We start from the raw sequence: 22,638 nt of genomic DNA, 5'->3' as shown, positions 1-22,638 counted from the left end.
TTGTCACTGTTCTTTTGAACTGCTAAAACATACCACTTGTAAATCCCTTTAGATGTCCCACTTTGTATTACATGAGAGCCATTAAATCACTGCTTAACCAGGTGGAGTATTATCTAGTCCATGCCTGGTCTCACTGGAACCCTATTAACAAGACTCATCTTCCTCACAGGAGAGCCTAGGGCAGCAGATCCTTCAGCCCAGGGAGATTTGTTTGCGCCCTGCCTCGTATGGTGGCACACAGCACTCATACACAGTAGAAGTGGCATGCAGTGTTAATTCTAACTGATCAGGGTGAAAATGAAAAACTAGCAATTGTGAGGTCTCAGAGGGAGAATTAATATTATCGTATGTGTTCGGTATGAACTGTACAGCCATAGCTTTCCTTAGTTTTCCTGGCCAAAACTGCTGAAGAAACAGAAGTTAGTAAATGTTGCTAGTTTGCACTTACAAACACATGATTGCTGTGTTTGAGAAGCCTCTAATCTACTTTTCAGAAAACAATGTCATCTAAAACGTAACGGAAGCTTTCACCACAAGCAAACAGAGGAAGCACAACTTCCACTTAGCAGCAACAAACACTAGTGAAACTTCTCTGTTGTTTCAGGTTTAGACTTGTGGTAAGAGCTGTGTCAATGAGAAATGTGTGATAGCAGCCAGATTAACGAATTTAAATATAAAACACACCCTTTGTTAAGCATGATTTATATTGATGTTATGCAAAATGTAAGGGCAGGCGTTAAGGCGTATACATGGGGTGTTTCTTCACATTGCCCGTTTATTAGGATATTTATAAGTATATTTGTTTCATATGGCCTTGACTGGAGTAGCAATGCACCTCAGACGGGGGTTCATCATCATCATCATCATCATTTATTTATATAGCGCCAACATATTCCGTAGCGATTTACAGTTGGGGACAGACATAATAAACTAATAAACAAACTGGGTAAAACAGACAGGGGTTTCAGAAGGGATCATTGATTTAGATAGTGAGTGCAATGGTAGCCATACAGCTATTCTGTACAATTCAAGTGAAACACACAAAACAACAAAAGCACCAATGGTTTTTGCCATCTAAATTTTGCCCTCTATTGACCTTGGGGTATTAGAAGCTTTCTCCGAGATATATTTCTGTTCCATACAACTCCAGAGGGTATATTTACTAAACTGCGGATTTGCAAAAGTGGAGATGTTGCCTATAGCAACCAGTCAGATTCTAGCTGTTATCTTGTAGAATGTACTAAATAAATGGTAACTAGAATCTGATTGGTTGCTATAAGCGACATCTCCACTTTTTCAAACCCACACTTTAGTAAATATACTCCAAGGTGTTTAGTGATGGTTTCTATTCTGCTTGCTCTGAAAAGGTAAAACCAATAATTACCCAAAGACTTCAGGGAAATTATTAAAATGTAAATATAACATGCTAGCTTCTGTCTATGAAGCAATGACATTCATACATATATCAGAGCAACAGTAACAATTTATGAGTACTGCATTATTTCATAATGGTGCAAAGACAGATGAAGCACTGTAACACATAACACCCACATGTCAGCTTTAGCCTCCTAATGCAATCAGACTAATGAAAGCTACTGACTGGACGCTAAGGGGTTTATTTACTAAACGGCGAGTTTGAAAAAGTGGAGATGTTGTCTATAGCAACCAATCAGATTCTAGTTTTTTTTAGTACATGCTACAAAAATGACAGCTAGAATCTGATTGGAACATCTCCACTTTTTCAAACCCGCAGTTTAGTAAATATACACCTAAGTGTTTCAACAAATGTGTCCTACTTTCCCTATGTCAGGAAGCAGTGTGTTAAATTAACCCCATGTTCTATATAAAAAAATATATCCAGCACTTATCAGCACTATTAATCAGAAAGTAAAATTTGTAATAACATTTGTAGCATGTAGTTATATTACCCCCTGCAACCCTCCCCCCCCCACTCACAATGTGCTAATGAATAAACTGGAATGATGCAAGCAGTATTAAAAAACATGTATTCTGAGAACAATCTAACAAGTCATCACACTACATGACTTACGTGGCATATCCATACACTGTGTTACCCCATGGTTTGAGAGGAGCCACTTTAGATAAAACACAATCCGGATTATACCTAAAGACCAGAAAAAAAGTGATATTAAAAATGTGCTACATAAATTAGAGAATGCTTGTAAATACATGTGTCTGTTATATTGTGAGCTTGATAGTGACAGCTTGTATCCATTTGCTCCAAGTTTACTACAAGGATCTGTGTTTATGACAGTGAAGTAGACTTGTTTAGACTCTCTTTACATATACAGCTATTACATTATATTATATTATAGCCAGGAGACAGTCCAGCATGGTCATTGCAAGCTGATAGTGGTTACCAGATGATACCAAACAGACGTGTTAACTCTATTAGGCGAGGGAATGACAGTATTTTTCTTAATTTTTTATACATGAACCAATCTTACTGTCTGTACATAGGCATCATATAGCCCACTTGACTTGGGGCACCTGAATTTATATAAAGCTGTATGAATGAATGTATTAAGTGTAGCGGAAAGAAATGTATGTACTTATGACCAGTGAGATGAACATGAGAATACTGTAGATATAAAGTGTATATAAGTAAAATGAAAAGAGGCCGTATGGATGATCTAGTGCATGTTAAATACTTAATTACATGGTCACATTGGAATTGTAGTTTTCCCTGACAATTGGATATAAAATATTTGGGCACTGTAGTTGACAGAACCTATTTACCTGTGTGTTACTAGGCTGTGTTGTTAGCAACATACCTTATGCTAATATTTGGATTAATTACAATTTTGCATCAATTGCAGCAATATTTGATCCATTTGAGATGTATGGGACACATTTCTTATAATAACATTTTATCGTGATCTTTAGATATGGCATTAATACAATTTTAATTTTATAACTGCGTTCACAGAGTGTCAAATGATATTTCTTGGTGGTACTCTGACCAAAAATTAAATCTTCAAGCAGTAGACAGTTCACTTTTATATACATTGACTATTTAGAAAGAGTTTTAATACAGATTTATTAAGTGGGGTTTTTATTGCACATTTTAATAAAAAGTAGCATTTTTTTTATTTTTATTTTCTGATATATAGTTATCCTTCACTGACAAACCACAACTTTTTTGCCCCCAAATAAAATCTGTGTATCCGCAGAAGGCTGCATGTGGTAGACAAACATCTCCATGCATCGTATATATTGTCAGCCTGACAACAAGTTGCTGACAGAAAAGGCACTCAGGCATATAAGCCTGTGTCACAACTGCTCTCTCAGTAATGACTCCTATATATTGTCCATATCTCCCTTGGTAAATTCTTCTCAACACGACTTTATCACAAACCTCTACATGCAGTTTTCCTGCTTTAACTGTCAATTATTAATTGCACAATGCTAACAAGTGGAATACGGACAGGCAGGTTACCACGAGAGGCCTACCATTTCCTGCAGGTATCTAGAAGAACCACATTCAAGGCTGTCCTCCTGTCTTGCATCTTCTGTAGGATTCTCTGTACACTGATACAGTTTTCAGGCCTGTAAGGCTGAGGCGCATCAATAGGGACCATATAATTTCTGCCAGAACGTTCATACCCGTGGCCGGCATAATAAAACAGCCCTGTGTGTGGAAGAAAACAAATGTGGGTTGATTGTGTACATTTGTCACAGCGGCATAGGTTACTAATATAGTATTTCATGCACAAATGTAATGCAACTTTGAGTATTTTAAGGAAGGTGTACATGCACTGTACAATGGAAATGAAAACATTAACACAGAAGTTCTTTTGTTCAACTTAAAAAATATAAATAAAAAAAAGTCAGATCTATAATAAACAAGATTTTAAAAGCTATGAAGTCTGATGGACGTAACATGTAGCGTAGAACCTAGAAAAAACATTGGTGGTAAAAAGTGGCTGTGCATGAATGATATCTACGTCATTCCCGCTGCATAAAATAGCCATCTTCAATGATACAAATATACTTTAAAATTAACTAAATGAACATTAGACAAGCAAAACAGATCGATCTGTCTGTTGAACTTCATACTGGTTACAGAGCACAATTCCGTGACTTTCACTACAAGGTCACTGTGAACTGGCAGTAGCTGATTCTGTGTATTATTAGCCAATGATGCAAACATTCCTGGAAGGGAGATATATATCTGCATCAGCAACAGGACAGAAAGCATTAGAAGTCAGCACATGAGATTATAAGTATCCTGCAAGAAGAAAAAATATTTTACACAACTTACTTTGAATATAAAGCTAATATTTACCAGTAACAAACCTTGGTTGGATTAGCTGGTTTTTAAGTGCTGTCATGAATATGAATTCGACACAGTGCAGACTCACCATAAACCCCTTTGCCCAGGAGTTCCAGAAAGTGATTGACAGATGTCAGCATTTCTTCACGTGTCAAGTCCACAAGTGAGATCACACAGAAACCCAGTCTCCCGAGAAGGACAGACAGCTCAAACACATCCACCATAGGGGCCAGGAGATTGGGGTGATTCAGGTAACCGTTATTGCCAATCAATAACGCCACTTTTCCAGCCGCTGTCAAGTTAAAAACAAAGCATATCAAAAATGCATAGCAAATATCTGCTGTCATTGGTTTCTAAGAATCACAACACAGATTTTGACATTTCTCTTTGCTACTTCAAAATGTGACTGATTGGTTCTCTTGAACGGGACCATCCAATCAGTACATACGATAATCTTTCTACTTCAATGAGTTTATTGAAAATTTTCAGTTTTATTCATGGCTTCTAGGAGGAATCCACTATTCCTGCTCATGATTATTCCATCATTCTGAGATAGATAGATAGATAGATAGATAGATAGATAGATAGATAGATAGATAGATACTCACCAAAGTACCTGCTTGGTGGTCTTGGAACTGCAAGCATAAAACAGTAACATTATTTTACATGAGTAAGAGTGACCTCCCTATTTGCAAACCATGCCTCACTGCCTGTCAGAAACACTCACAGTAATGAAACAACTTTGTAAATGTACTCTAGCCCGCTGCAAGCTGGGATCACTTCTATCTATATTTTTTATATCCAGCATGTAAACAGTTCTGATATCAATAAAATCAAGAAGCATCGCTCACGCTAGAACTGTGCAGGTAATGTTGTGAATTTCAGGTCACAGCTCCAAATGTCCTGACCCAGGAAGACAAATTCCTCTTATATGAAAGTTCAATCATAAAAGGAAAATCTCCTCAAACTTAAGGCCCAAATATTCCAGAGACATCTACTTTGTTTCTCATGTGTTAAGCAGTAAAGTGTGATAACTAGCTTTAATCCGAGTAGTGCTGCCTATGTGTGGTTTTTGCTTTGCTTACCTGGGCTTATTGAAGGCTGTGGGGATTCCTGTAGAATGATGTCTTCCTCTGAAAGACATAGCATTTTATTGTGAAGAAAGCTGCATGCACTTTCACAACAACTATAAAACAACAAAACTATGGGTATGTAAGGAAACTATTATTTACCTAAGGTGAGCTCAGCAGGTTCACTCCACCTTTCTCCGTGGGCATTAGATACACAACACAGGTAACTACCGCAGTCGGGGGGCGTCATGGACTTGATCTATATTCAGATATACACATTATTGCCCTGTAAATATTTGACTTTTATATAAGTAACCTGGTAAAGGGAAGTGAGTTAAGGAATGTATTTAATTTATGTCTCAGATATTTCAATTATTTCAATTTTAATCATTAACTTGCATTGATTGGGCGTGTTAACTGCATGTGGCTTGAATTTGGGCTAAGTAAAGACAGGCACTTACCCCTCCACCACCAACAAACCTAAACAAAAAAAACAAGCCCAAAACATATCCCTTTGGTTACCTGAAAACCTTTGTGAGCAGTCAAAAAGGAAATACATTCAAATATGGTAGGTTATCTCCACTTCTGCTTTAATTTAAATACATTTTTTTATATAAAATGAAACAGGTACATTCATAAATAATTATATATAAATACCTTACTTTGAATGCTCTTTTAAACACTTGTGTAACTGAATGTAACCTGCATGACCCTGCCCCCAGGAAAATCACCCTGACATACATATAGGTTTATCCTGTGTCCAATCCACACCATGTTCCAAGCTAGTTACGTCTACAGTCCTCTCTGATCTGCCCACTGTGCAACCAAACTCTCAGACTATTCAACAAAGATGACATCTTGCAATGCTGTGGCTACTGTCCCAAACCCAAAGGCAGGCACAATAATCTTATTAATTTTCATTATATGGGCAACACAGTGGCACGGAACTAGTGGCGCTACATAAATAGCTGCTGCAGCTGCTGATGACAAATTGAATTTGAATAAAAGAAAGCTTTTCCTTGTATCTAAAACTTCAGTATGTAATTTATTTTTTAAATAACTATTGCACTAATATTTTCCATGACGCACTCTTCTAAAATATGTGAAATAACACAAATAACTGAAGACATTCCATTTTTATCAGCAGGTTCATGTTACCAATGCTTTGCTTCTTAAACCTACAACACATAGGCCAAACCCACCAATCAGTACGAGTGATGAAAAACAGGATTACACATGTGGGTGGTCATATCGGACAAAATCCACTTAGACAGTCCACTTCTGACGTGAATGGGCCAGCTACTGCAGTCAGAATATGAACGCACAAATAGGCCAATAGTGATGATCTGTGGTTATCTTTCATCTGCATTTATCCACATGTCCAATAATGATCCACTCAATTTCATTCAAATTATTAAGGGACATGACAGTTGTTTTCAGGCCATATACACTGCGATATCAAGCCAATTGCGATATCACAGAATGTATACTAATCTTTAGTGTGTTGCTGCTATAAAATGAATATATGGGCAACCACACAAATACCTCACACAAACACAATGAATATGATTGCAAATTAATTTATTAAGAGCTAGTACATTGCTGCCATTCAGTACTATATGCATGTATTAAATGTGTTCGGAATATACATATTTTTCTACTTAAACTCATGTTTAATCACTTCCACAAATAATTTAATTCATGCTACATTACATAAAGGGTTTTAGAGATTTTACTGCACTGTTCCGCTGGGGAGAGTCTACCATTATCCATATTGAAGATGGCTCGGTTGTGATGTAATCAATTCTGCATGAGATTGCTCTTAAGGCTGTGGAATATCACTTGGATAGGTAGAGTGGTTATTCAGATTGCCGGAAGAAGATAATTTTAGAAGAGGTCCACTATCTATGTGGTTGGGGGTCATTAGTTCCAGAGGTGCAGAGTTTTGATGGGGATGAAATCTGTGCCGTGTCTTTTTATCTAAATCTTTTTACTAGTTGGTGGAAGGATCTCCACATTTTCAGAGATATGAATCCCTTCAGGAGTTCTACCTATTGGTATAAGGGGGTGAACTGAAGATATCTGACTATATGAGATATATATAGGTATACTAATTGAATGGATCCACATATAGTATTTAGTACTAATTAATGTGAAAAATGAAATAAAGTTTCATATTTTATAAGAATTTACCTGGGTATTATAAATATTGAGGTTTGCAGGCAGACTTTACAGAAAATGTTTTGTTGTAAATTTGTTTCTAAGGGAACTTCCACATTGGGTCAGAAGTTATCTTGTAGATAGGAATAATGTTAAAAATTGTTTCATGAATTAATTATAAACGATCATTCAATAATGGTGCAATGAACAATGAGTTGCATATCTCATCAGGTGTCCTCACAAACTCTTTCATATGCATTAAAAAAAGACATCAAAATTCTGGAGATATAAATTGCAAATTAAGTTGAAAATAATGAAACTGATAAATCCTCTATGGCACCCAAACAATTTATTGAATTGCATGGTGGCAATAAAGCCAAATGTAGGTTTCATTGTATTGGGACAGTGATGCTCCCACCAAGGTGCAGCTATTTATTTAATATTTTGTCTAAAAGGTCTATGGGATATTGAGTTAAGTACATACAAACTAGCAAGTATAAATGATAGCTGTGATGTTACTTTGAATGAATGATTAGATCTTACTGTTCACATGTGTTCAATTATCTGTTTTTTATGGTGATGTAGTATTTTTATGTAGTTATACTTTAATTGAGTGTTTCACAATAAGGATATTCTCCTATGGGATGAGGTACCTATAATAGGGTTAATTAAAGAAAGTGTCCTTTTATTATACATTGCGAGTAGGAACATGCGTTTATACATATCATTAGGACTCCTGGGCCTTGAAATGCATAAGGAATTGCAGTCTGTCTCCATTGTGCCATGTTTTTCATGAAGCCAAATGAAATAAACTTTTATTGTAGTATCTTCTGTATTGTGGACATCCTCTTTTAATTACTTTTGGATATCAGACTGTCTGCTGTTTCTGCACTCAGAATACATAGTCAACCTGACCAATGGTTTTCTGGTTCTAATGCTCATTTCCATAACACTCCCTGTTTTTCTGTTCACTTGGTGGAAAAAAATAACCACTAATAAAACCATTAGCATAATCTCATATTTCATCAAATCTTAGGGATCATATTTTACAACCTTTTAGACTGAAATAATTTGCATAGCCCTCCAAATGATAACCTTAATTGGTGCAAAACCTTAAATATATCAATTCAACCTTCCAATGTAAAAGTAGACCATGTGACCTGGACCTTATTTCACACACAAAGCAATAAGAACATAAAACATGTATTAAACATGGCTAATATTATTTCCCTCATTTATTATAATCTTCCTAGTTTGTTTTTAAAATTGTACTTTTCTGCAAATTACATTTTTGAAGTGGTAAGATGGAGTAGTGACTGAGGTAAATAAAGATGCTTTCATACAATTATATTGCAATGACTTATTTTACCTTGATCTGCTTTTCCCTTCCTTGTGGCAGACACAACCCATTGTGGTACCACTGGTATTCAGGGGCTGGGATTCCGAGAGCATAGCAACAGAGCCGAACTGAATGATGGGATTTCACACGTTTAGAGAGCGGTTGGTTAACCATAATAGGCATGCCATTCCAGTCCTGTGGGATGTATCCTGGAATACATTAAAAGTTGCATTACTTCTGATACACGTGTTAAAGATAAATTAATATACCGGTCAAATCAATCGATCTGAATTGTTTAGAAATTGTTTTTTTCAGTGTGTATTGCAATTCGACAAGACTAGTTATTATGGGTCACCGCAAATGCGATTGCGTGTAATTGCTCCGTAACGGCGAGAAGTAACTGCATCACTTGTTGTATTAATATCACTGTTCCATTATATTTCCATAAAGATCCATTGTGAAATAGGATATGCACAGGCTTTGCGAATGACGGGGCTTCCATTCATCAAAGAAGTCTGAGGACAATGAGAGTTGATCTCCTATTGAAGGGGTCAATAACAATCAATACCAATGTAATACTAACTTTAGACATTAGGTATACTTAAGCTGTAGCAATATTCATTTTCTCAGTCTTTGTCCAGAGTCAACATTACCTTAGCATGTCAAACATTGTTTATTTCGCCTCACCATTCTAAATTCAACATTCCATTTGTTAAAATGCAATTATCATTGTCCATGTCTGTCCACAATTCACAAGTTCTTGTCCTAAATTCAACATTGTAGCAATGACCACTGATCTATGTACCTGAAATATGATGTTAGCAATAATGGCATTTATGATCTTATCTCTATGAATATATTGTACTACTCTGACCCTTTGGATGGCAGAGTATCCCATAGAAACTCCTGTGCTAGACTAGCCGCCCTTGCTACTCATTTCAGCATCCATTCTCTGTATATGCCTTAAAAAACAGTACATCCTAATTGGAAATCTTACCATCGGGAATGTTCTTCAGTACTTTCACCTTCACCCAGTGGCTGAACAAGATGTGGTGATTTTGGTCATTTACTCGACAAATGTACAACTGGGTTTGCCTGGCCTCAATGTGCAGTTCTGGCCGTGTGGCCCCTGGAATTTCTGTACAGGTGGACTGGTAAAAAGAAGAAACCCAGTTATTGGGGATAATAACACCCTTAGGTTAAAGGTGAATAATGCATATTCTATCATATAATTTTATTATGTAATATACTACTGTTGTTGGACCCAATTAGGATTTCCACTGCTTTTGGCTAAAACATCATGAAATATATTAAAATAACTTTTAAGCAAGTCACCTCTCACATATTGGATTCCTCTAGTTTAACTGACAAAAACGGCTCAATCGAACATACTGTTTTTAGAATAACAAAAGTTTCTGAATAATATTCCCTTCAGAAATGATCATATAAGAAACGCTTTGGTCACCAGCTGTTTCAAAATCAAAATTTGCATAATAAATAAAGTAAATAAGTAGACCCTATAGTCTAAAGCGCTACGGAAATTGCTGGCGCTATATAAATAAATGTTGTTGATGAATGCACACCAGTAAAATAATTTAGAAAGTCCTTAGTTGTCACAAATGAAACATTATACATTAGAAAAACTACTATTGCAATATACAGTTAAATACTTAAACCATGGTATACAATACAACAAAAATGTAAAAACAAACAAACAAAAACAAAACAATAAAACAAAACACACTAAAAAGCCAAATACACTCCAACTGGAGGTTCAGGACTGTGCAACTATTTAGAAATCAAACAATGCAATGGCAAAAAGTTAACCACATGCTTGATTACATACCAATGCTTGCAATTGTATAATTAATAAATCATCAATAGAGTGAGAGTGTTAAGTAATATAAAGTATCCAAAAATAAAGTACTGAAAAGTATGTGTATGTGAAAATAGAAAACAAATGCAGAATAAATAAATAACTGTACATAAAGTCACCAGTACTTCCAGCTACAAGGGGAACCAGTTGCCATATAAGATCTAAGGCTAGATTTACTAAAGGGCAGTTTGGTGAAACTGACGTTTTTTGGCTATGTTTCCGGCGGTTAAAAAGTGGATCAAAAAAAAATAAAAAATAAAAATCGAAATTTTGGGTTCATGGCCAGGAAACTCCCCTGACCTTAATCCCATTGAGAACTTGTGGTCAATCCTCAAGAGGCGGGTAGACAAACAAAAACCCACAAATTCTGACAAACTCCAAGCATTGATTAGCGAAGAATGTGCGGCCATCAGTCAGTATGTGGGCCAGAAGTTGATTGACAGCATGTCAGGGCGAATTGCAGAGCTCTTCAAAAAAAACCACTGCAAATATTGACTCTGCAAAAACTTAATGTAATTGTCAATAAAAGCCTTTGACACTTATGAAATGCTTGTAATTTTACTTCAGTATACCATAGCAACATCTGACAAAAAGGTCTAAAAACACTAAAGCAGCAAACTTTGTGAAAACCAATACTTGTCATTCTCAAAACTTTTGGCTATGACTGTATATAATGACTATAATGCCCAAGAATGTTCAGTCACTATTTAAAGATCAGCAAAACTATGCAGAGCAAATGGAAAAGCTGCACATTTTATATTAATGTGACTGTTATTGTGCATGTTTGCCCACAGAAACAGACAGTCTATGTATAGACTGTACAGGGTGTGCTTTGAGGAATTCAAGTGTTGTGCAAACATAAACTTACAAATCCAATATGTGCAAGTATTGTATTTAAATTGAGTAAAATAGGAGCTGATTGATCATATTAGGAGATACCCTGTGTGAGGGTTGACAAGCTGTTCAAAAAAGTAAATGTGCTAATTTTTTCCATACTGGTACAAAAGGTGCCAATAAACCAGTTATTCAAAGGGAACAAGTCACATTCCCTGCACATAAAACAAGTGCTAAGCTTTCAGTTAAATGTACACATATCTGCCAGTTATAGGCACGTACACTATGTTATTTAGTCATCACATTATAAGTGATAAGTTGTAACACATAATAATTTCCTGACACCCAACACAGTGTCTTCTAATCACAGTGGTTACCCATCTTGCTGGTAAATGCCTTTTGGTATCGCCCTGTATATGTAATCATCTAACATTCCCCATCACAAGCTAGAAGTGATCTGTCTGCTCCATCTGATCTTACCCAATGTGGCCACCAACATGTATGTTTTTCAAGATGAACAGGATTGACCCAACTGTGGCTAAATTTACTCAGCAGTTCTCTTGTCTCCTAGCATAGACAGACAGTCTCTTCCATGTCTAGCTCTCTGTTATGCAGCACCAGTGTTACTTCTGACCCAAAAGCAGACAAGATGACAGCAATTCTTAACAGAGATGCCTTTGTTGGTTTCTTGGCAAATGTACACAAAAAATAGAGCTTATAGTGTGTGTTTCAGGGAGGGAAATTGTCATAGCTGGCTCTCTCTTTCTCTCTATATTATATATAAGGCTCTCCTTTGAATTGGGAACATTTGCAGCGCTGGCACCTAGGGAAAATGCAGTAACTTTTTCCAAATGGTCCGTTGGCTGGCCAATTCTCCTACTAGTTTAATATACACAACACTTGAATGAAGCAAGTATAAGTTTTAGAGTTTTTAGAATTGGTCCAGCAGCTTCATGCGGTTATTTCTGAACATACTATAGTAGGCAGATATAGACAGTGATGGTATCTGCCAGTGTGACCCACTGGTACTTGTGTGACTGCTAAGGCAAATCACTCAAGTAAATGCATCCCTCCTTTATTCCAGATTAAAGCTGGGTACACACTACAGTTGTTTCAGCCAACTACCGGGCCAATCACCCGATAACCGACTGTTCGGCTCAATATACATTAGTGTGTACACTGCAACAATGAGCAATTATCATTCCAAAGCCCATCGCATCGTTTCATTTGATATTTAAACTGAACTAAAAATCTCGTTCAATGATGGAACGATGTTGTTCCAATCCTGCAGTGTATGCATGCACTCTCGATCAGGATCTCCATAGAGTTTACAGAGTCACAATCTTTTCAGCAGATGGATAAGACTGATGAAGAGCACAGATCTGAAGTTAAATCTTGTAAAACGTGTATAGCGTGTACACATGAATCAGCATGCTGATCGGGACTTTTTTCTTTTTACCAGTCATTGGTAAAATCGTTGTAGATAACATATCGGTAGATAATTTCTGTAGAGTGTACCCAGCCTAAGTCACATTAGTAGGGGATGCTTGTAAATATCTGAAATGGATCGGCTGCCCTCGCTTGATTTTCTAGACACGTGGTTGCTCATATTAAGAAAGACATTGTTCTACTTTGTCACATGTTGGAAGAAGGACAGTTAGATTGATTACAATGGGAAATCACCCTCAACTACTACTTTTTCACAACATGCTGTGTGTGTTGCAATATAGCCATCTTTGTTATATATCCCTGTCTTTTTTTTTTTTTAAGGATTACACCTATGGGTATAGAGATATGCGTACATATGAATTAAATCAGTTATATGTGCAATGGCATATTTTGTCATTGCACATATAAACAGTGTAACTCTCAGATCTGAATATAAACCAGAATTTGTAAGAAATTCTCAGTAGCTAGCCTAAGCAAATAGACTGTGGTATATGTGGTAAAAAAATATTTTGTTTTAGATAAGCACATTGAAAAAGGAAGTGTCTTTTGCACACACTTATTCCGTGAGGTAAACTTTCTATAAATATACACTGTACCACTTATACAAGTAAATGTAAGTGTTGAAGTTACCTGCCCCTGCATGAACCACTGATAGTGCAACGTCATGGGTCCTTGGGCTCGACAGCGCAATGTGAGTGGAAAGTCTGGGGGGACACAGGCAGACACTGGCTGCTCTGTGATTAGGAATTCTACAAATAAAGAAACAGGCCTGTTATTTCCACTGACACAGCTAAACAATAGTCCTGGTATCTGACAATGCATTCAAATGTTCCAGTGTTTTATCTCTTCTAGAGCAAACATATTGTCTATTTATAAGATATACAATTGTATTTCCACTCATCTAGGACTTATTTTAAAAAATATAGTGTCAATGCCCATCTAACAGATTCAGCTGAGTTCACTTGATGACAAATTTCTGATAACCTCTTCCATGGGAAAAACACATTACTTTCAATGGAGCTAGTATGAAGCCATTAGTTTCAAAACACTCATTTTCAATGGAGCATTGACATCAATGTGGGAATAATGTGCACACTGGAAGTCCTTCCTCTCTTTTAAAAATAGGAATCAATAGCTAAATAATTTCCTGAGCAATTGACAAATTAAATCTTAATTGTACCAGTCAATGTTCAAAGTTAATAAAGAGGCTGCTAATAGCCTTCCCTCTTTTACTCTCTTTTTTACCATCTCTCTTACGTTGTAGCACACAATAAAACCATATTTCCAAAGACACTATCACCCATTTGTTTGCAATTAAACATATTTTTTACGATAGCCGTAGACAATTATAAGTCCCACCTTTCAGCATGGCTACACATCCGCTGGGCCTGTGGGCATATGGGAGACATCATAGAAGGGACATTGTGCAACCTTCATCCATCATTAATAGTCAGCTGGTGAGACAAAGCACACAGGTAGATCAAGGTTCATAAATAAACTAGGATATAATAATAACAATAAATGACAAAAAGGGGATCATTTAAAACTAGACATACAGTACATCATTTTATTTTAGTAAGATACTCATTTCTGTACTGTTCATGTGCACCAAAAACGCCTCAGTTGCTGGTGTTGAAGGGCTGGTGCAATGATGACTGTCAGACGGCGGAATGCAGTAAGTGGGGTAAGCGATGGGGGGGGGGGGGGGGGGGTGCTTGAGAGTGTTACGAGCCGCGGCTCCCCGACGGGCCGCCGCGACTCGCTTCCGGCTCTCCCAGAAGCCCCGGCCGTCCCCATGACGACCGGGGTGTCACTTCCGCCTCGGACGTCCCGGTTGCCTAGACAACAACCGGGACACTGTAATCCGGAGGCCGCAGCGCCCGGCCAGCGGGCTGACACCCAGGGACATACCAGCAGGGAAAGGTAGGGCTATTTATGCTTATGGTGTAGACTCTGGTGAGAGTCTTTCTGATTTTTATTTATTGGTGCTGTCTTGTGATTGCCAGTATTTTCCTCGGGGCAGTGATTATGCAGTGGGAGGGGTTTTATTACTATGACTCCTATTGGCTCTCCTTGCTATTTAAGGCAATGAGGACTTAGCCTCATTGCCAGTTATAGCTTCCTGGGTAGCTAGGCTCCTGTTCCTGTTTCCCTGCTCCTGTTCTGTATTCTAGTTTGGATTTCCCGTGTATGACCCCTGGCTTGTTTCTGGACCTCGTTGTATTGCCTGTGACCCCTGGCCTCGGCTCGTTATCTGGTATCGCTGCTTGCTGCCGGCCCTTGACCTTTTGCCTGGATCTCTCATTGCTGTGTCTACTTCGTTACCTCAGGGTTCTCCTCAGTCAGCGCACACTACACGACCCTCCGTTGTCTGCAGCCAAGTCTGTCCCCACCACTAGGGGCTCCAGCGAACACCAGACTTCGGAGTAGACTCCGGGTTTTGTCGTGCTGACTGAAGGAGTTCCTAACATTATAACTGGCCCAAAATAAAGACGATCCTATTTTCCACCGATGGAACCCAGTCCGGCTCAAGTCCTAGCAGGGCAGATCCAAGTTGTGTCGCAGATGGTTCAGGATCTTTCACACAGGCTTTCTGCTCAGGAAGAAGCCGCCAAGGCCTCACAAGCAACTCCGGCACCTGAGCCAAAGTTAAATCTTCCGGACCGGTTCTCTGGAGATAGAGCCTTATTCCGAAATTTCAAGGAGGGCTGCAACCTGTATTTCCGTCTCAGGCCCAGCTCCTCGGGCTCGGAGCAACAGAGGGTCGGCATTATCATCTCCTTACTCCAAGGCGATCCCCAATCCTGGGCGTTCAGTCTGACTCCTGTTAATCCAGCTCTGCAGTCCGTAGACGCCTTCTTCAACGCACTTGGTCTCTTATATGATGACCCAGATAGGGTGGCCTCGGCCGAGTCCCACCTAAGAGCGCTGAAACAGGGACGTCGGACAGCGGAAGAATATTGTGCAGAGTTCCGATGTTGGTCGGTCGACAGTCAGTGGAATGACCCCGCACTACGGAGTCAGTTCCGGCTTGGGCTCTTGGAGCAGATAAAGGACTCCTTAGTCCAGTATCCTTCATCATCTTCCTTGGAGGCCTTAATGCAATTAGTTATTAAAATTGACCGCAGGATCAAGGAAAGAAGGTCCGAGAAGGAGGCCGCCTCACCATCCTGGTCCTCTCCAGCCGTCTACCCAGTTCCTCAGGATTTACCAGAGCCCATGCAGTTAGGGGCTTATCGCCTGTCCCCTGAGGAAAAATCCAGGCGGCGGTCACTGGGGCTATGTCTCTATTGTGGCAATAAAGGCCATCTCCTGCGTAGCTGCCCTAACAAGGCGGGAAAAGACCAGGCCTAGGAGTGAAGGAGGAGGTATGCCTAGGTCTCCAGATGGTCTCTTCCAAGAATTCTGTCTTAATCCCTGCTCGGATCATGTATGGTAATCAATCCCTTTCTATCCCTGCCTTTCTTGACAGTGGGGCAGCCGGAAATTTTTGGGATATAAACTTTGCCAAGACTCTTGGTATTCCGTCCGTAAACTTGGACTCGAAAATCACGGTCTGCGGACTGGACGGTAGACCGTTAACTGACGGAAGGGTCTCAAATCAAATGTCTCCTCTGCAATTTACGGTGGGTGCTCTCCATTCTGAAGTCCTCTCGTTCTTTCTGATTCCCTGTTCCTCCGTACCATTGATCCTCGGGCATCCCTGGCTTCAACTTCACAACCCTCACATAGATTGGAGCACGGGGGAGATCATACGATGGAGTAAGGCTTGTTCCTCAACTTGTCTTGCTCTTCCTCTCCGGATTGTTCAGCCTTGTCCTGAATCTCTTCCATTGCCTTATCGTGAATTCCACGACGTGTTCTCGAAAAAATAAGCAGACTCTCTACCCCCACACTGTAGCTACGATTGCTTCATTGATTTGGTTCCGGATGCCAAGCTTCCTAAGGGAAGATTATATGCCTTGTCCATTCCTGAGACTAAGTCTATGGATGACTATGTGGAGGAAAACCTACGTAAGGGATTCATTCAACCATCCAAATCACCCGTAGGAGCGGGTTTCTTTTTTGTGGCAAAAAAAGATGGGAGCCTCCGGCCGTGCATAGACTATAGGGGTCTAAATGGGATTACCGTGAAAAATACCTATCCGTTGCCACTCATCTCCGTGCTTTTTGATCAGCTCAAATTAGCCACGATATTCTCCAAGATCGATCTGCGGGGGGCATATAATCTGGTTCGAATCAAAAAGGGCGATGAGTGGAAGACAGCCTTCAACACTCACTCAGGCCATTATGAATATCGGGTCATGCCCTTCGGCCTATGTAACGCCCCCGCAGTGTTTCAAGATTTTATTAACGATGTCCTGCGAGAATTCCTGGGGAGATTCGTTGTAGTGTATCTTGACGACATCTTGATTTATTCCCAGTCACTGGAGCAACACCGTACTCATGTCAGACAGGTACTTCTGAAACTCCGCCAGCACAGCCTCTTCGCTAAACTCGAGAAATGCGAGTTTGAAGTCACTCAGGTCACGTTCCTCGGATATGTCATCTCTCCTCGTGGCTTCTCCATGGATCCCAGTAAAGTACAGGCAGTTCTCGATTGGATCCGGCCAAGCAATCTTAAAGCCATTCAGAGGTTTTTAGGATTCGCTAATTACTATAGGCGATTCATCCGGTCATTCTCTGTATTAGTGGCTCCAATTACAGCCCTTACCCGAAAAGGGGTCGATACCGTTAATTGGTCCTCTACTGCTTTAACGTCTTTTCAGGAGTTAAAAGAGGCTTTCATCTCTGCACCTGTCCTCCGACACCCCAATCGAGTTACCCTTTATTATCGAAGTGGACGCCTCTGATGTCGGGACCGGTGCTATCCTTTCTCAGAAAGATCTCAATGATCACTGCCTACACCCCTGTGCATTTTTCTCCAGGAAATTTTCCTCCGCTGAGACCCACTACGACGTTGGAAATAGGGAGTTGCTGGCAATCAAGTGGGCATTTGAAGAGTGGCGCCACTGGCTAGAGGGAGCTAATCATGTTGTTACAGTATATACCGACCACAAAAATCTACAGTATATTCAATCTGGCAAGATTGTGAACTCCAGACAAGCCCGGTGGGTCCTCTTCTTCTCCCGTTTCAACTTTACCATTACCTTCCGGCCCGGATCCAAGAACATTAAGGCGGACGCCTTGTCTCGCAGTTTTATCGCCTCTCATCCTTCCCTCGCAGAAACCACTTTCATTATTCCGGCATCCAAAGTAGTCCTTGGCCTAACTCAGGATCTTGGCACAACCCTCCGTGGTCTCCAACAGTTGGCACCATCAGCTACTCCCAGGGGTAAATTATTCGTACCAGATTATCTGAGGAGGACGGTCCTCACCGAATGTCATGATAATAAAACTTCAGGTCACCCTGGAGTATCCAAGACATTGGAACTTCTGTCTCGTTCCGTCTGGTGGCCTTCCTTGTCAGCGAAAACCAAAGAGTTTGTGTTATCTTGTGAAACCTGTGCCAGGAATAAGTCTTCTCGCAAACTTCCTGCAGGGCCTCTTATGCCACTATTTGTTTCAGCGAGACCCTGGACCCACATATCGATGGACTTCATCGTGGAATTACCACGCTCATCCAGCTTTAACACCATCTGGGTGATAGTAGACCGATTTAGTAAGATGGCACATTTCATCCCTCTTGTAGGATTGCCATATGCTAAAACCTTGGCATCTCTATTCATTCAGCACGTTTTCAAGCTCCATGGACTTCCTGTTAATATTGTCTCTGACTGCGGCTCCCAATTTGTAGCCACATTCTGGAGAGCATTCTGTGCCCAATTAGGATTCAAACTCTGTCTGTCTATCTTCAGGGTATCACCCACAGTCCAACGGACAAACGGAGAGGGTTAATCAATCCCTTGAGCAATTTCTCTGTTTATATGTAACTAAATGCCATAGTGATTGGGCTGCTCTGCTTCCATGGGCAGAGTTCGCCTACAACAACTCGTGCCATTCGTCTACTCTGGTATCGCCATTCTTCTGTAACCTCGGATTCCATCCTCGGTCCAACTCGCTGGAAGTCTCGAATCAAGCTAAATCTAGTTCTTCGATTTCTTATCTGTGCCGGATATGGAGAAAGGTTCACCTTGCCCTCAAACAAGCTTCGTTTAAGTCTAAGCATTATGCTGATCAGCATCGTGGACCATGTCCTTTCAAGGTCGGGGACAAGGTGTGGCTGTCTACCCGCAACATTAAACTTAAGCAACCTTGTAGGAAGTTAGGTCCTAGGTTTATTGGACCCTTCTCCATTATTAAACAGATTAATCCTGTGGCTTTCAAGTTGAAACTTCCTCCTTCACTCAAGATTCCTAACACATTCCATTGTTCCTTGTTGAAAGCAGTCACATGGTCTCATAAATTCAGACCACGTCAATTGCACAGACCTCGTCCTGTCTCAGTCAGAGAACACCAAGAGTTTATTGTTGAAAAAATCCTAGACTCCAAAAAGGTGCAAAGTCAAATCCACTTTTTGGTCCACTGGAAGGGCTACGGCCCGGAGGAACGGTCTTGGGTGCCGCAGAAGCATCTACATGCTAACCAACTCATTAAGAACTTTTTTAAAAAGTATCCTGGGAAACCTGGAAGTCGGGGTGCATTGACCCCTCCTCAAGGGGCGGGTTCTGTTACGAGCCGCGGCTCCCCAACGGGCTCCCAGACGCCCCGGCCGTCTCCATGACGACCGGGGTGTCACTTCCGCCTCTGACGTCCCGGTTGCCTAGGTAACCGGGACGCTGTAATCCGGAGGCCGCAGCCCTCGGCCAGCGGGCTGACACCCGGGCACATACCAGCAGGGAAAGGTAGGGCTATTTATGCTTATGGTGTAGACTCTGGTGAGAGTCTTTCTGATTTTTATTTATTGGTGCTGTCTTGTGATTGCCAGTATTTTCCTCGGGGCAGTGATTATGCAGTGGGAGGGGTTTTATTACTATGACTCCTATTGGCTCTCCTTGCTATTTAAGGCAATGAGGACTTAGCCTCATTGCCAGTTATAGCTTCCTGTGTAGCTAGGCTCCTGTTCCTGTTTCCCTGCTTCTGTTCTGTATTCTAGTTTGGATTTCCCGTGTATGACCCCTGGCTTGTTTCTGGACCTCATTGTATTGCCTGTGACCCCTGACCTCGGCTCGTTATCTGGTATCACTGCTTGCTGCCGGCCCTTGACCTTTTGCCTGGATCTCTCATTGCTGTGTCTACTTCGCTACCTCAGGGTTCTCCCCAGTCAGCGCACACTACACGACCCTCCGTTGTCTGCAGCCAAGTCTGTCCCCACCACTAGGGGCTCCAGCGAACACCAGACTTCGGAGTAGACTCCGGGTTTTGTCGTGCTGACTGAAGGAGTTCCTAACAGAGAGGCACTTGTCCAATCCACGTACTCAGTAAAAAAAAAATATTGGCGGCTACATTCACCACTGGCGGTGCTCTCCACCCTGCTCCCTTCTCACTGACTGTCGAGCGTGACGTCATCACGTTTTGACACAATCAGTGAGGAACAGCGCAGAGAGGAGCTATAAGACAGAAGAGAGGAAAGCAGAAGAGGAAGAGAAGACAGAAGAAAAGAAAGTCATAGATAGATATGTAAAGAACGGAGGGGGCGCAGAGGGATGACAGGGGCACAGGGTGATGGAGGGGGCAGGTTGATAAAGGTGGCATAAAGGGGAAGCAGTATGATGGAGGAGCAAAAGTGTGATGATTAAGGGGAACAGTGTGATGATGATGAAGGGGCACGGTATGATGATGAAGGGGGCACAGTGTGATGAGGGGGGATGAACAATGTGATGATGATGAAGGGGCACTGTATGATGATGAAGGGGGCACAGTGTGAGGAAATGGGGGGCATTTTTTTCACTTCTATACTTCTCACCAAACTACTTTACAAAAGATATAACATTTTATTACAAAGAATACATATTGATCATTTATATAATTCATATAGTAATACATATTTGCTGTTTAATGTACTTGTATTACTATCTTTAATAAATCTTATTATATGATTTGCATTAAAATAAGAAAAGCAATATTGAATGAACAAATAATTTATAAAAGAGGGGGGGACGTAATTTTTTTTGCAGGGGGGCACCAGACATACTTGTACCGACTGTCAGCAGCACTATCTTGCCACTTCTTATAGGCTGATTGAGTACTGAAACCTCCAGCTGATAGTACTTAAATCGTTAGCATTGCAAAACTTAAAAAAAAGTCCACTTACCTATCTGACAATCCAGCGTTACAGACTCTACCCCACACTTATTTCCCTGCTCCAGCCCTCATGGTATCAGAGTAGGTGGGTTGTTCACCTAAGTTTCCATGTAGTTCTTCTATCTCTTTAATACACTGTAATGTGAATATGCAACAGCACATCATCACTATGCCGAGGACAAGAAGGTCTAGACATTATTTTATTGGCTGCAAGACATTAAAACGATTATCCAGATCAGTCCATATTTCAGGGTTTTTTTTATGCACATATAGTTTAAAAGATGTGTGCTACAGAAAATATATAATGTGCAACTCTGTCCTTTGCAGCTCACACATTACCACTTTATAAGGAGTGAAGAGGAGACACTTTGAAATGCAATGGGCAGACCAATTCATTGCACTGCTGTAAAAATCTAACTTCTATACATGCTGAGACTTCAAATGACATATTCTTATGTAATAAAAACAAAATGTTAGCAAGATGTGGGAATTTAAAATACAACAGTTTGACTCAAATGTATTAGCTTATGGTAATGTGTTTATGAATAATATAATATTGAGCAGAATGATCATAATGTAACATTTCACCTGTAGAAAATGTATTTTATTTGCTGCATACCTGGCTATATGCCCTACTTAGCATTATCACACATATAGTCATAGTACAGGAAATTAGACAGATATTCTACAGGCTGGATGTGTTGTGTAACTTCATGATCTTTAATGCTTCTACTGCACCCTAGATGATTTTTGCAGTCTGTGTTTACAAATCACGACAAATTAAGATCAGATTTTGAGGGTGTCAGGAGGAAGTCACATGGGACTAAAATATATTCTTTGTACTTGTGAAAATCCATCTGTAATCAAGTATCTCGGGGTTTACCTAACAAAGATTATTCCCAACTATATTCAGCCAACTTTCCCAGACTCATCAATACAATAAAATCTGATTCAGAACAATGGAATAAACATTTATCTCCTGGATTGGCCTCTGTTAAAATGAATATCTTGTCTAGTCTACTTTACTTGTGGCAAACACTTCCAATCCAAGTTCCCACAGACATACTGAAACACCTACAAGAAATGCTTTCCAAATTTATTTGGACAGGACATAGACGTAGAGTACAAATGAGAATTCTCTCTAAACATAAAACTGCCGGAGGTCTAGGCCTCTTAAACATATTAAAATACTATCAAGCAACACACGTGTCCCAAAGCATTCTTTGGCACGCGCCCCCCATATCTGACACTTATTGAGTCAGATATGCTACAACTATACTCTTCGTATTCACTGCTCTGGATCCCGCCAGCACAGAACCAGACGCTTAGGTGAAATCCCCACAGCAACGATTTTCTGTTTCCACATTGG

At 40.1% G+C, this 22,638-nt stretch overlaps 1 protein-coding gene across 2 annotated transcripts in view; it reads right to left on the bottom strand.

Moving 5' to 3' along the window:
• Window positions 1-22,638, bottom strand: part of LOC142152112 (mucosa-associated lymphoid tissue lymphoma translocation protein 1-like) — a 49,597-nt gene that overhangs the window by 13,834 nt on the left and 13,125 nt on the right. Inside the window, exons 2-12 of one of the 2 annotated variants that reach the window (XM_075208408.1) lie at window positions 21,280-21,476; window positions 14,385-14,479; window positions 13,656-13,774; window positions 9,864-10,017; window positions 8,897-9,075; window positions 5,530-5,626; window positions 5,383-5,430; window positions 4,906-4,932; window positions 4,386-4,589; window positions 3,475-3,652; window positions 2,051-2,125 (exon numbers count right to left, since the gene is read on the bottom strand). In XM_075208408.1, coding sequence (XP_075064509.1) covers window positions 2,051-2,125; window positions 3,475-3,652; window positions 4,386-4,589; window positions 4,906-4,932; window positions 5,383-5,430; window positions 5,530-5,626; window positions 8,897-9,075; window positions 9,864-10,017; window positions 13,656-13,774; window positions 14,385-14,394 — 1,091 coding nt within the window. In that variant the 5' untranslated portion in view covers window positions 14,395-14,479; window positions 21,280-21,476. The remainder of the gene's footprint in view (window positions 1-2,050; window positions 2,126-3,474; window positions 3,653-4,385; window positions 4,590-4,905; window positions 4,933-5,382; window positions 5,431-5,529; window positions 5,627-8,896; window positions 9,076-9,863; window positions 10,018-13,655; window positions 13,775-14,384; window positions 14,480-21,279; window positions 21,477-22,638) is intronic. The other variant, XM_075208407.1, reaches the window with a different exon arrangement.

Source organism: Mixophyes fleayi, chromosome 4 (genome assembly GCF_038048845.1).
Source record: "Mixophyes fleayi isolate aMixFle1 chromosome 4, aMixFle1.hap1, whole genome shotgun sequence".
Classification (NCBI taxonomy): Eukaryota; Metazoa; Chordata; class Amphibia; order Anura; family Limnodynastidae; genus Mixophyes; species Mixophyes fleayi.
The sequence above is the reverse complement of the archived record's forward strand: the minus strand, read 5'-3'. Positions and strand labels throughout refer to the sequence as shown.